The following is a 15,000-nucleotide window of genomic DNA, read 5'->3' on the forward strand; positions in this document are numbered from 1 at the left end:
ATGTTGGAGCCCTACCCCACCTTTTAGTGGGGGACTTTAACTGTGTTCTCGATCCCCAGCGAGATGTGTGCGGTCCTGGACAGGGTAAACCTTATGCCGGCGCGCGGGCACTAAAGGATCTTGTAAGCCAGTTCCAACTCCGCGACGCATGGGTGCAGCTGCATGGTGAAAGGTTTGCCGCCACGTGGGAAAGGGGACGATCGGGCAGCCGGTTGGGTAAGTTCTACTTCCCGCCGGAGCTCAGCCATTATCTTGAGCGCTGTGACGTTCTTTCTTTTCCTGCGGGCACTCCGCGTATCTCCGATCACAAGCCAGTCTTAGCAACTCTAAACCTTGGCGACTGTATGCCACGTCAGCAGTTGTGGCGGATGGACGAGAGTTTGCTGACAGATGAGGTCAGTGTAGCCGCGTTAAGGGATGCGCTTCGTCCACTGCGCCGCGACTCGACGAACCCACTACCGTGGGATGAGTTAAAGTCCGGCTGGCGCGAGGTGTTGGTCCGGGAGGGGAGAGCGCGTAAAGGCCGCATCACGGCCGCGCTCAACGATACACTGTGGAGGCTTCGGATCGTCAAAAGGGGTGGCGCTTTAACCTTCACCATGCGTGACTACGTCAATGTATTGAGAGCGCGATATGAACATCTGCTACGGCAGTCCTCTCGCGCTGCTAGTCGTGCCCAGTTTCTAGGCCGGCCAGTTTCAGACCCATCCGTGTTACGGTACGTCAAATCAGGCTCCCTTGACGGACCAGGATTGGCTCAAGTGCCAGAGGTTATGTTGCCGGATGGCTCAAAAAGTGCTAATAGCGACGACATTTTTGAGGTGTTCACGGCACATTTTTCTCGCCTTCTCACCTCAGAGAATACGTTGCGGGATGCATTCTTTGAGGAACGCCTAGCGTCTTTTTGTGGAGCGCTGCCACAGGTACCCCATGACATGGCGAGCAGGCTTTGTGCGCCGGTTTCGCAAGAGGAGCTGCACGATTGCGTCAGACGCCTAAACGGCGCATCAGCGGCGGGCCCTGACGGCATCCCTGCAAGGTTCTACAAGACCTTTTTTCTGTTGTTGGGGGCGCGCTTCTCGCCATGGTGAACGGCTTTCTTCTTCATGGAGAGCGGCCGGAATCCTTTCGCGAGGGTCGTGTCGTACTGATAGCGAAGCCAGGAGGGAGCCCTTCGGACCCAGGTGCCTACAGGCCTATCACGCTCCTCAACACTGATTATAAGATTGTTGCGTCCATTTTAGCCCGCCGAATGAGCCATGTACTCCCGTACATACTAAGCTGCGCGCAAACGTGCAGCGTGCCGGGCCGGTCAATTTTTTCATCCTTAGCCCTGACCCGCGACCTATTTGACTTCGCATCGAGAACCGGCATTTCCGGTTGTTTCATATCGGTCGATCAGGCGAAAGCTTTCGACAGAGTGGAGCACCGGTACATGCTCGGTGTCTTAGGTCTCTACGGTTTCCCGTCGGAGTATATATCTTGCCTTCGGCTAGCTTACTCGAACGTGACCGCCCGGCTGCTTGTCAATGGCCGCCTCAGTGAGCGCTTCACAGTTACGCGCGGGATCAGGCAGGGTTGTCCCTGGTCCCCCTCACTCTTTGCCCTATGCCTGGACCCCCTTCTGCGTCGCGTGGCAGCGTGTCCTTCCATCCGCGGCTTCCCGCTGCCCGGTCAAGGTCAGATTAAGGTCTCTGCATATGCGGACGATGTGTCCCTTTTTCTCCGGGATGAGGACAGCTACCGAGCGTTTACACGGCTTTTTTTGGAGTATGGTGAGCTGTCTGGATCCCGGCTGAATAAGGGCAAAAGCAGAGCGCTACGATTTGGGTCGCTTGCCAGTGACCTTGCTGGAGACGTACAGTGGGTGAGGAAAGTCTGGGTGCTAGGTGTAGTCTTCCATGGCTCTGGAGAAGTTGCTCGTGAGACGTGGAAGGGTTTGTTAGACACGGCTGACAAACGTATAAACATAGCGTCGACTTTCAAGCTGTCTCTCTCTGAGAGGAGCTATATCATTAAGTCGTGCGTGTCAGCGGCGTTCTTTTACGTGGCGAGGGTAGCTCGACCACCTCGTGATATAACTCGTCGGCTGGCCACAAAATTCGGGTCATTTTTCTGGGCTAGCAAGACCGAGTCAGTTGCGCGCGCTTTGCTGCGTCTGCCCCGCAGCATGGGGGGTTTTAGCTTGCCATGCCTGAACACTATGTCAAGTGTTCTAGCGTTACGCGGTGTATGGGAACTAGTAGATGATGATGAGTACCCGGGGCAGGCTCTGCTTCGCTACTTCTTGGGTACTGCTCGCTTGTTGTTTTTTGATGAACCCATTCACGGACCTACAGCCGTGCAGCCGCCAGCTTTCTACAGGTACGTTGCTAAAACACTTAGAGGCTTTCAGTCGGCCAACCCAGATTTGGATATTAGAGCTTCATCTGCGACTGATATATGCGAGAAATTGGCTATTGGGCAACTGAATGATCGGCAAAAAGAGAAGTCTCGCGGGGCCCGCTGGCAACAGTTAACGTCAGCGGTGCTTCCTGCAGACGTTCGTGATTTCGGGTGGCTGCGGGGCTGGAGGGCCCTGCTGACATGTGACCGCCTTGCAGCATTTGGTGTGGTTCGCTCTTCCCGGTGCCCGCAATGCGGACGCACTGAGACGCTAGAGCATGCTCTTTTTGAGTGTCGTGTGGCCGCCACATTCTGGGTTTTACTCAGCAGAATGTTTGAGCTTAGGCTGGGAGCCCACACGAAATCGAAAGACCCATTTGTCAGCTTTCTGCTGTGTGTGGGTGCCTTTGTTGTGTGGCGCCAGCGAGGTGTAGCCGCCTTGCAGGCACGACCACAGCGTGCCATGTATCCCCTGTTGTGGCGTGTTCGAAAAATGGCCATAGAGCATCTGCAGCATGAGCTGGTGGCGCTGGGTGAAGAATCTTTTCTCGTGCGTTGGTCTACTCGCTTCATCAAGGTTGCCAATAACACCGTGCAATGGTGTGTCGCGCCTTATTAATAAGGTGAAACTTGCGTGCTGAAAGGAGTTGTATGTTTGAGGCCAAGGCGCACTTTAGGCAGCCTGGCTGCGCATGCATCTCTGTACGGACATAGAACGGATGTGTGTGAACTGCTGTGGTTTTTATGTTCACTCCCACGCGTGAACTATGGTGTCTGAGTTTCGTGCCTCGGACATTATTGTAAAGGACCTTCGGTGCGGTGTACTAGTTGTTTTGTGAACTTCCGTGATCTTCACTTCCTTTTCCTCTGTGGCACACTACGTAAATCCTGTGCTCTGTCGACCCGTGTAGTAGCTAACTACAGCGGGTCCTAGCTGTAACCTGTGTTTAATAAATTCTCTTTATGAGGAAGGGGCAATTCAGCCCTCTCGGCGCAACACGGACGCTCAAGGAGGCGCTAACGCCGTCCCGTGTCTTTCCATACCCATCCTGTATACATGTGTCACGAATAAATATTTCCGCCCGAGTCCCCGGAGCGAGGCGCGGGAATTGCACTGCGGTCGCATTGACCCCTGCCACTACCCAAAACTGGGGCAGATGGGGCATGAAAACTGCTTAAATACGGTTCAACGCAAGGGAGGGCGCCACCACCTCAGCAAGCGCGTGGTTGCTCCTCCCACCGGCGCTTCTCCGGCGCCCAATCAGCGCGCGCTGTGTGGCAAGAGAGAGATTTACAGTTTTTGAATACACTTATGCACTGCATGCTTCTCCCATCCCCAGGTTTCATGTTAGTGGAGATGGCTCATTTTAACACGAAAGTTTTTTATGCCGGGGTCCACCAAGATCTAACTTATGTCATATCCGTCACGGAAATGACATTGCCAGAAAAACTTTGATTCACGCGGCGGCACAGGGATTCGAGGCACGAACTCTTTTGCCGCAACGAGAGCTACGAAACGGGCTCCAGACTGCGCTGTGAACAGACGCGTGAATAGAATGACAAACGCGCCTTATAGCCTTCCTTTCAGATGGTGCTGCCATCTAAAAGAGGCCAAGCAAGTAGTGCGTCATGACGCTAAAGAGCGCCGACAGTCGGTGCCTCGGTGCCAGCGCCTACGTGTACGGGGGACGCGCAGCGTAAGCTGTGGAGAAGCCGACTTGCGGATATCGCACTCGTGACACGGTCCGCTGCTCCTTTCGCTGCAGCGGACCGTGCGTTCACCGAACGATTCGCTGACAACCCGTTTGGTTTCGTTCGCACGGACGGTTTGTGAGCGCCTGTGGTTTCAGTCGGATTTACGCAATGCTCCGACGCGTGCAATCCAGTGTCTAAGGTTGATGCGTCTCACGGTGTCATACCGACTAAATATAAATAGCTACGTGCAAGTTCATGTTTCGTGTTTTACCGGTTCCTATGGAAGAGGAAACAACCACATTTTTTTTCCCTCCTTGACGAAATTTATTCTGCTCCTTGAAGGGAAGCAGTGTCGGACCAGACGGAATACTTTCTGCGGATGAGGGAGAACGATAGGAAAGTGCATAACAATAATGGTCAGGTGGGCGGAGGTAGAAAGCACGCACCGAAGCATTTCGAGACTCCGCTGAACTATTTTCATACACTGTGTTAAAGTATCACTGTATCAAAGCATAGAATTCGCAGGCCATGCTCCGAGTTTTTCGAACCAATTTACCAACATTTTTTTTTTCAAGTCTAAGGATTGGCGTTCGAAAACTTCGTCTGCCGGGGCCTCTTTCCGTCCTCCCTGCCAATTGACTGACATTGGCCATGACAGAACACTGGCAAGTCATTGGGGATAAATTTAGGGGGCGGGCAAGCACGTCTAAACGGTACTACCTGCGCGTGTGGAAAAAAAGAGACGACATTAACCATAAAATCGGTAAAAGAAATCATATTTGAAAGGCTGAGATAGATGGCACAGCAATGTAGATCAGCGTGACGTCATTACGGTGGTTGGTGATGTCATCGCAGCAGTTGGTGCATTTTGTACGCGCAAAGTAATACGCTCTGTGTTAACTGTCATTTTTGTGTGTGTATATGTGTTCCTGTGCGTTAAATTTTCAGTTGTTTAAGAACACCCTCCCCATTTTTCTGACTGCGCTGTCTTTGTACTGTTCGCACACTATGATACAGCGAACGGCGCATTGTGTTTTCTTTTCTGCCGCCCTTTACAGATGAGCTAAGGCGCTAGACGTCCGCCAAATAGTCACACAATGAATTACACGAGGTAAACTTCACAACGAAGCCATGAATAAGACTTGGACTGATTCACGCGGTTGTCGCTCTAAGGGAGGGAGACATGTCTCGTACGCAAGCTGGCCCGCCACGCCAGGAACGGGTTGTAATCGGTAGTGAGGGACGGATCGTGATGAAGATACATCACGTACGTACGAACGCACAGATTCTTTCTTGGGAAGCCACGTATACAACATATTTCATACCAATACAGATGCTAAACTGCGTTTACAAGTCAGCAACGAGCACCCTTTACTCTCAACAAGCATTTTATTGCAGACGCATTGGTGGCCGCGCGGAAAGGGTAGCGCCTCCACGAAGGGGCTTTAAAGCAATTTCTGGCAAAACCACAGCACTCCCTGAACAATCTTGCCAACGGTGCTGATCACGTGTGACACCGTTACCTTCCGCAACAGTTCGCCAGTCGTCTCCGCAGTCACACTTTGACGCTGATGCTCCATCGTTGTTGCCAGGTCTCGTCCTGCAGTGATCTGAGGGTCCAAGTCGGGTACGTAGACGTCCCTGTATTTATCGTGGGTGTTGGCCGGGGGCGCTGGGCTGGGCTGCTTGCGCTGCGTATGGGTTTTCGCCATTGCCACCAGTGGCGGGAAGATGTCCACGTCGCTGCTCCTCAGGGACCGTTCAGAGTTCTTGACCAGCGGCTTGCTGTCTTGTGGCTTCGATTCCCCGTTTCTGACGGCCGGCTTCTTGTCCTTGATTCTGTTGCGGCCGACGACGGCGGCCTTAGCGGTGGTGAAGTCGACCTTGTTTGCGTGCTTGTACTTGGCTATCCGGATGGCCTCCCTCCACTTGGGACAGGCGTTGGAGCACGAGTCGTGATTCTGGCCGCAATTGACGCACGACTGCGGCGCTAAACACACGGAACGCCCGTGGGAGCGGCCGCAACGCCTGCACGTCGGCGGGTTTGTGCACGCGACGTCCACGTGACCGATGCGGCCGCAGCGGTGGCAGCGCGGCGGCCGGTCCACGTGCTGGTGAACCTTGTGCTCGACCAGGCCGACGAGCACGTGGTGAGGCAGCTCCGGCGAGGCGAAGGTGACCACGGCGGGGCCCGGAGGTTTGGGGATGCGAACCGAGACCACGGGAGCCTTGGAGCGGATAAACTCCTTGAGCTGGCTCTCGGTGACGCCCGGAGGGATGCCGTGGAGGACGCCCACCGAGCCGTATGAGCCGTGCGGCTCGCGGACCTGCACGGGCACGCCGCAGAGCTTTTTGAGGGAGAGCAACTTGCCAGTGGACTCGATGTCGTTCGTGTCCACGGCGAGCAGGTTGAGGCGCAGGTTGAGGCGCACCTTCCGAATGCCGTCCGGCACAAGCGCCTGCAGCTCTTGCGACACCTTCAGAGCGTCCATCAGCTTGACCTGGGTTACGCCGTCCCAGGGCGTGATGATGGCCACCCTGCCCACGGGTGCTGTCCATGCCTGGGGGCTCACGTCCCGGCTCGAGCAGCGCCGTGTTCGCGAGTGGCACAGCTGGAAGCCGTCGTTTTCATCTGTCGTGTTTTTCCCGTTTTTTGTTTCATCTCCAAGAGTACCGTTGAGGCAGTCCTGTGGCGAAGCCTGAACTGCCACAGACGTGGCTGGGTCTTTTTTCTTGGCAGGTTCGTCGTCGTCTGGTTTCGAGTCCTCTAGCGGGTGTGGCGATGCGCTCGGTGCGTCGGAACCGCTGTCAGGCGGCTCTGCTGGCACGTCGACCGGTGAGTCCAGTGCGCTTTTCGGATCGTCGACTTGATTGTCGCTTTTATTCTGCGTTGGTGCGGGAGATTGGACACCCGCCATCTTGATTTTCTTCAGCTTGCGCCTCAGGGAACCGCACTGTTTTCGTACCATGGCGGGGGTTTAAAGCTGTATGACGAGAGCGTGCAGGATTGCTAGGGCCGCACACGCGTGCGACGGGAACTAATACGACCGTGACAAGGAAGGCGAATAAAGCGTCTGAGCACAGCCCGGTGAGAACTCAGTCACAGCTGGTTCATGCAAACGCGCAGTCTTTCTTTCGTGCGGTTCGAGGCAATATTTTAACGCTTTCACCCAGTGTATGATGAGTGCTCTCACTTGCTCGTAAATATCTTATTCAGTAAGGTTATTGTTGTACGATTTATTCAGTAGGGCAATTCCTAGTTAAAGATAGAGAGACATTTACGCAGCCAATTAGGCTTTCAGCATTTAAGTTAGCATCTGCTGGCAGGGGTAAATAAAGGACGTATTTCAAATATTATATTAATGCGTAGAACACATTGCCGAACACCCCCACAGGCAGGAGCGCGTAATTCCCTATATTTCCACAAAAACGCAAATTCGGCGGAAATAACAACTGTAATCGTACTAATACCATAAATGGAGATGATTGGTCGAACAGAATATTAAAAAATAAGAAAAATAGAAAGTACAAAATTTTTTCAAAACGATCGGACAAAATAAGAAATATGCATCTTATACGTCTCTCCCACAACCCCAAGAATAAACAAGAAAAGTCCGCAAAGAAACATTCAAAGTACAAATAAAAATTGCGAAAATGGTGAAAAACCATGAAAAGCCCTGAATTTCCCCTGAAATGTAGATTTGGCGAAAAGAATGCGAGTAATCATTACAATAACGTAAATGGCGAAAATTGTTAGAACGAAACTTTAAAAAGCGAAAAAATAGGAAAAATAGAAAAAAAAATGAAATTTCCCAAATGTTATCTGACAAATAAAAAAATGGGCCCATCTCCCCGCGAGGGGGACTCGAGTAAATGCGTCGCATAGGGGGTGGGTGTATTGCGTTAACGTTTAGTGTTTGGGGGGTTGGTGCTATCACGTGTACACCACGCAGCTATCACGCCGCTGAGTCGCCAACGCACGCCGCTGACGACGTAGTTTGAATGAGTCAAGGATATAAGGCGCGTTCGTAGCCTTTGATTCTGTGTCGGTTTTGTGGCGCAGTGGGAAGAGCAAGCACCATGTACCTCGCGTTCCGCCCACAGGTAGTGAATGCGTTGCATCAGCAGCTTCTTGACGTAGTTTGAATGAGTCAAGGATATAAGGCGCGTTCGTAGCCTTTCATTCTGTGTCGGCTTTGTGGCGCAGTGGGTAGAGCACCATCTACCTTGCGTTCCGCCCGCGGGGTCGTGGGATCGAAACCAGATGCCGGTAACTGTTATTTCTTTTTATAGTGTAGGGGGAGGCTGGCTGCTGCGGACGCCGACGCACGGGTGACATCGTGAGCTATACAAATGCTCTGCATTTAATATGCATCTTATACATCTCCCCCGCAAACCCAAGAATAAACTAAAAAGTCCGCAAAGAAAACGCTCAAAATACGAATAAAAAAAATTAGTAGTGGCTTAGCTCTGCGGATAGCCGCCAGGGGGCTATGGAGTCATAAGCTGCTCCACACGAGCTCTCGCTTTTGCGACTTTTCATGCGGAAAAAGGCCATTCACCTTTCCCAGTTGTGCATCAAGAACACCGGCAAGTCACAAGGAATCTCCCGTTGCCACGTTTGCCGCGGTGAGTGCATTTTACGCCAAGATTCCAAGCAGTTAAAATATCGCATCAGGCTAAGCCTCACGAGAGCAACGTTCCAAGGCCGGCGGAGGAGAGCGCCTCGAGGAGCCAGTGGCACATGCCCGCACCACGCGCATGAGCAGCAGCACGAGCTCTCCCCGGCAAGCTGCGGCTGGACAAGAGCTCCACGAGCCGGTCCAGCCGCAGCTGCTCGTCGCTGACGCAAGCTCCCACTACCCCACGATGAACCAAGCACCCGACGCGGCGATGCACGCGCAAAGCAAGGAACAAAACGAGGAAGACAACGCTATGCACACCGACCCCACCGAAGAAAGCTGCTCGCCAGCGAAGTGGACATACGATGAAAACAGCGGCAGAACTATCGATTTGCAGCATCAATGGAAAGTGACCGAAAGGAAACGAAACAAGACCGCCGCCACTCATGGAGCACCACCAGCCGCACAACCCACCTCCCAGCACTCGGCCCCGGATACGGCGCAGCAGAAACGTTCCCGGATGCCACCATTGCCCGTAGACGACACGAAAATCATTTATCGCCCACAAGCCGGCCTTCAACTCTCCAAATGGTCCCTCGCAGAAATTACTAACGCCATCGGAAGGGCAAGCAAAATCACGCAGAAGGAATTCTACGACAATGTTCGCATTCAAGTGCAGCGCATCGAAAACCTCGTCATTGCAAGTACTCCAAGGAAAGATCTGGCTTTCGACTTTCTGGGAGAAATCAGCAGCATACAACTAGGACGAGACATATTCACCGTGCGAGCCCATGTGAAAACACCAGAATGGATCAGCAGGGGAGTCATCAACGGCGTTCCACCGAATACCAGTACCGGAGAACTCATGGACGGACTCCGCGTGCCAGAGAGATATACGGTTGTTGCAGCACGAATGCTGGGAAAATCGTCTGCAGCCGTGATCTACTTTAACGGCCCCCATGTACCGTTCATCATGACATATCAGAGTGGGGACTATCGTTGCCGGCCCTATCGCAAGACAGTACAGTACTGCCGTTCCTGCGGGGAGCTGGGTCACCGCCAAGACATATGCCCGCATCCAGCTCAAAACTTCTGCCACAAATGCGGCCAGACAAATCAACTACCTGACCACGAGTGCCGGCCTTACTGCAAAATCTGCAAACAACCGCATGAGACGGCAGGAACAGACTGTAGGCAGAAGCTGAAGCCAGGACCACCCCCCCACAAGGTTCGGCAGCAATGGGAAGTAAAGAGCCAAGATCCACGGAGCGGATGGCGGCCCCGCACAGAAGACTTCCCGGATCTACAAGCAGCCAACAGCACCACTTCAAATAGCAGCAATAACAGAAGAAGCAGAGACAGATCCAGAGCGCATTCGCAATCTCGATCCGGCTCGCGAGCTCCATCCCAAAAGAGAGTAAGCTACGCCAATGTGGCAAGCGAATCTGGAAGAAGCTCCGAAGATGAAGCTGCCATCAAAGCCTTAGAGATGAAGATCCAAAGCCAGCAAACACTCATTGATAAGCTGCTCCAGCGCTGTCGAGAGCAAGAAGCTGCTAAACGCCCTCCACAACAAGTACTACTCACAGAGGAGCGAGTCATTCAGCTAACTGAAGACAGAATAGCCGCACTTGAACAGAGGATCATGGCAAACATACAGCAGGTCGTCGCGGCAGAAATCCAGAAAGCCATAGCGCCTTTTGCGGAGCAAGCATCCCACAACACGGTAATCTTTGACAACTTCGTCGCATACGCCAGGAAGAACTACATCACCAAAACGACGCTCGACTCAATCCTCAGCCCTATAGTTGCGGCGCGGAAAAAGGCACGAAAAGATAGCCATGACGCTTCCCGTTCTTGCTCATTAAGTCGAGAAGAGCTCTCTGACATTGAATCTATCGAAGATGACAGTCCAAACTAACGGCACCACAGACGTCTTTCAAACCAAAATCTGGCAATGGAACTGTAGATCTATCAGGCGCAAAATCCCTAACCTCCTAGAACTCACTAAACAAGATGAACCAGATGCGATAGCCCTCCAGGAAACGTACAGCACTAACATTCGCCTTCAAGGATATAACGCCTTCAGCAGAACAGAGCGCACCGCAGTCCTGACTAAAAAGACCCTTACCGCCCAATTGCACGAAATCATGGACACCAACGTGGACCATACACTTGTCGAAATCTTACCTGGCAGAAAGACTCAGCAAAGCCTCTTCATTTTAAGCGTCTACAGCCCCCCTCGAGACCAACTGGCGAACTTCGAGCAATTTATAAGGAAAATCAGGAACATCACGAAAGGGCACAAAGTCGTGATCGCGGGTGATTTTAATGCTCCTCACACGGTGTGGGGGTACCCGTCAACAACTAAGAAAGGGACCCGCATACATGACGCCGCCCAATCTCACAATTTAAGTCTCTGGAACGATCCGCTGCAACCAACCCGAGTAGGCAACAGCGTCTCCAGAGACACTAATCCCGACCTCACCTTTACCCACGGCATCCACCAGGCAGAGTGGACCCGACTGGAGGAGACGTTAGGAAGTGATCATCACATCCTACAACTCGAGATAAGCCACCGAAAAAGAACCATTCGGTCCGGGACAGCAAAGATCACAGATTGGAAAGCCTTCCGTACCGACGTCAATCCTGGAAACATCGAAGAAATTGACAAATGGCTTTCTAAGATACTTGAAAAAGCGGAGGAGCACACAAAAATAATTCAACTGAACACAGATATTCCCGCTGTTGACCTACACCTTTCCCACCTTTGGGAAGCAAGAAGAAGCCTCCTCAAACGGTGGAAAAGACAAAAGCACAACAGAAAACTCAAGCTGAAAATCGCCGCCATCACTAAGAAAGCCGAAGAATATGGCGCCCTGCTCTACCGGCAAAATTGGGACAAGGCATGTGACCAACTTCAGGGCACCCTCAGCACAAAAAGGACCTGGCATATTTTACGAGGCCTTCTGGCGACTACACGGACAAAAATGCAGCAAAAGCAAGACCTTCAAAAAATCGTCCATTCATACGCAGGCACCCAACAAGACATACTAGATGAGATTCAACGCAAGTTTGCCGGTGACATCCCATCGAGTCCGACAAGTACTGATCCGTACCGTGGCCAACATAATCCCGACCTCGATAGACCCTTCACAAAAGCTGAAATGGAGGCAGCCCTGGCCAAACTCACAAGGAATACTTCGCCCGGCAAAGACAAGATTACCAATAAGCTCCTCCGTAACCTACCTCCAAACGCAACAGAAGCGCTCCTAGAGTATTTTAACGTATGTTGGGAAACAGGCGAACTACCGGCAACGTGGAAGCACTCGGATGTGACAATGATTTCTAAGCCAAACAAGCCTCTACGTATTGAGAATCTTCGCCCTATATCACTGACTTCCTGCGCGGGTAAACTTCTTGAGCACATGGTCCACGATCGGCTCACGCCATATCTCGAGGACAACGGGTATATACCGGACACAATGTTTGGGTTCCGACAGCATTTGTCTACCCAAGACATCCTTCTGCTTCTGAAGGAGGACATCATAGACCGCTTGGATCGCCATCACAAGTCCTGTATACTTGCTATCGACGTCAAGGGCGCTTTTGACAATGTCAAGCATGAAAAGATCCTCGAAAATCTGCAAAGTACCAATTGCGGCCCCAAAGCTTACAATTATGTTCAAAACTTTCTCACGAATCGCACGGCAACGGTGGGCATCGGCAACCTTCGAGGCGCAAAATTCCACCTACCAAACAAAGGCACGCCTCAAGGTTCAGTGGTCTCCCCGCTGCTTTTTAACATCGCCATGCTGCACCTGCCAAAGAAACTTCAAACTATCGAAGGACTGAGGCATGCTCTTTACGCAGACCACCTTACGCTGTGGATGAGAGCGCCTACAACTGGAAGACAACAGGACGCCCTGCAGGAGGCTATCGACGTGATAGTAAACTACTTGGACTCTTGCGGTCTCCAGTGTGCTCCGGAGAAATCCGAACTTCTCGTGTTGAAGGCTCGAACTCGAGGACGACCACCTAAACTTCTTGATCCGGATCCCAGCGTCACTCTTTATGGAGTGGAAATTCCCAGGGTGAACTCCCTTCGTGTACTAGGTCTGACCATACACAAGGATGGATCGGGTGCAGCTCATCTTCCCAAGCTACAACAAACTGTGACACAAGTCACCCACCTCGTTAAAAGAATCGCGAATCAACGAAGGGGGCTTAAAGAACAAGACACCTTGCGGATCATTCAAGCATTAATAACCAGTAGGATCACGTATGGCACCCCATACTTAGCCTTAAAAAACGCTGAAATAAACAAATTGGACATAATTATTAGGAAAGCAACCAAGACTGCTCTAGGCCTTCCTTTCATGGCATCCACCGACAAGCTCCTTAAATTAGGCGTACATAATACGTGGGAGGAGATGGTCGAAGCCCACAAAGCCAGCCAACTCGAACGCCTCAAGCTCACTCCTACAGGCAGAGCAGTACTCCGTTTCCTCAACTACAGTGAAACCTACATCGCGGACACCGACCAAAAAGCGAGGCTACCATCGGAACTCCGGGAGACCATCTGTATAGCACGCATACCACGTAACATGCATCCCACTTACCACAAAGAAAGAAGACAAGCAAGATCGAAGGCACTCCTCCGAAAATATGAAAAGGATCCTAACACCAGATACACAGACGCTGCTCGATATCCAGACCACACTGCTTTCGCAATAAGCGTCACGGACCCACGAGGCAGGGAATTGACGTCGGCAACAATACCGGCTCGTAACCCCGAAACTGCAGAAGAAGCAGCCATCGCCTTGGCAATGACGACCTGCAGCGACCGAGCACTGATATTCACCGACTCCCAAGCGGCATGTCGGAACTTTCAGAAAGGACGCGTGTCCGCGACGGCTCTTAATATCTTAAAGACGCGCCCCCAACTTCCTGACACCTACGTCACCTGGATCCCGGGGCATGAAGGGATGGCGGGAAACGAAGCAGCGCACGCTGCAGCCCGAGAGCACGCCAGCCGGGCCTTCCTGCCACCCAACATCCGTGCTGCAACGGGCGCAGCAGACGTACCCATCACCTACAGGGCCATACTTCAGCACTACCGACTTGAGCGGAGGAGATATCCCCCACCACACCCCGACCTCACCAAGGAAGAGAGCGTAATCTTTCGTCGGCTCCAAACAAACACGTACACACACGGAATAATCATGAACCGCATCTACCCCACGCAATTTTCATATCTCTGCCCTTACTGCGACAAACCCGACACCTTGGCACACATGATCCTGGAGTGCCCTTGCGATGACCGCCGTCCAGACCCACCTGTGGATAGCCGAGCATCCTCAACAACCCTGACTGCCGCACCACAAGATATTGCAAGCGCCCATACCACCGGTGACCACGACATCGCTGAAAAGTGGGAGGCACTGCTCGTCTACGAGGATCCGGAGAACCAGAAGAATCTGGTGAACCGGGCGAAGACGGCAGCCACCGCCAGAGGTTTCCTGGACTGAGGAGACCTACCACCTCGGACCGGCAAGGATCAAGTCCTGGCTAGTCTTTTCAGCAAATAAACGTTTATTTCTCTCTCTCTCTGGCTTAGCTCTGCTATGCCAGGATATACGTAGCGTGAGCTAAGGTTCAGCAATCCAGCTCAATCCAGTGCAGTCCAGTCCAGTCCAATTCAGACTAATCCAGTCCAGTTCGATCCAGTCCGGTCCAGTCGTGTCCAGTCACTGCTCCTCGCGCATGTTCAGCACGGCTCTTAACGAGCCACGCGAAACGGCTATCAAGCGGCTCCGGTGCAGCGTCAGACTTGGCTACAGCGCAATTGAAGCGCACACCTGGGCACGCGCCGGCGCCAGTGCGCCTGCCATGGCTATGACGCAACACAATCCACCTTAATCCAATCCAATCCAAATCCAAGCCAAGCCAAGCCAATTCAATCCAATCCAATGTCCCTCGCCCTTGCGCAGAACGGCCCTTCACGGCACACGCGAAACTGCTCAACCTCGGCCAGTGTAGCTTACGCTACAAAATCACATGACGATTACTCATCACCAGCCTATCTACGCCCACTGCAGGGCAAAGGCCTCTCCCATTATTCTCCAATTATCTCGGTCCTGTGCCAGCTGTGACCAATTTATCCCCGCAGACTTCTTGATCTCATCTGCCCATCTAACTTTCTGCCGCCCCCTGCAACGCTTGCCTTCTCTAGGGATCCACTCTGTTGCCCTTAATGATTAGCGGTTATCTTGCCTTCGCATTACATGCCCTGCCC

The 15,000-nt window shown here is 52.5% G+C and overlaps 1 protein-coding gene across 1 annotated transcript; it reads left to right on the forward strand.

Moving 5' to 3' along the window:
• The first annotated feature begins 12,937 nt into the window (after positions 1-12,937).
• LOC144147399 (uncharacterized) lies at positions 12,938-14,305 on the forward strand. The gene has a single exon (XM_077679523.1). It carries the CDS (start codon positions 13,082-13,084, stop codon positions 14,231-14,233), a length of 1,152 nt encoding a protein of 383 aa, XP_077535649.1. The 5' UTR covers positions 12,938-13,081; the 3' UTR covers positions 14,234-14,305.
• The last annotated feature ends 695 nt before the right edge of the window (positions 14,306-15,000 follow it).

This window comes from Haemaphysalis longicornis, unplaced genomic scaffold, assembly GCF_048455015.1.
Source record: "Haemaphysalis longicornis isolate Haplotype H1 unplaced genomic scaffold, Haemaphysalis longicornis Haplotype H1 scaffold_7, whole genome shotgun sequence".
NCBI classification, from domain to species: Eukaryota; Metazoa; Arthropoda; class Arachnida; order Ixodida; family Ixodidae; genus Haemaphysalis; species Haemaphysalis longicornis.

Bases quoted from the DNA above. Each gene is read 5' to 3' on its own strand.
- LOC144147399 (XM_077679523.1), top strand. From the start codon at position 13,082: ATGGCATCCACCGACAAGCTCCTTAAATTAGGCGTACATAATACGTGG.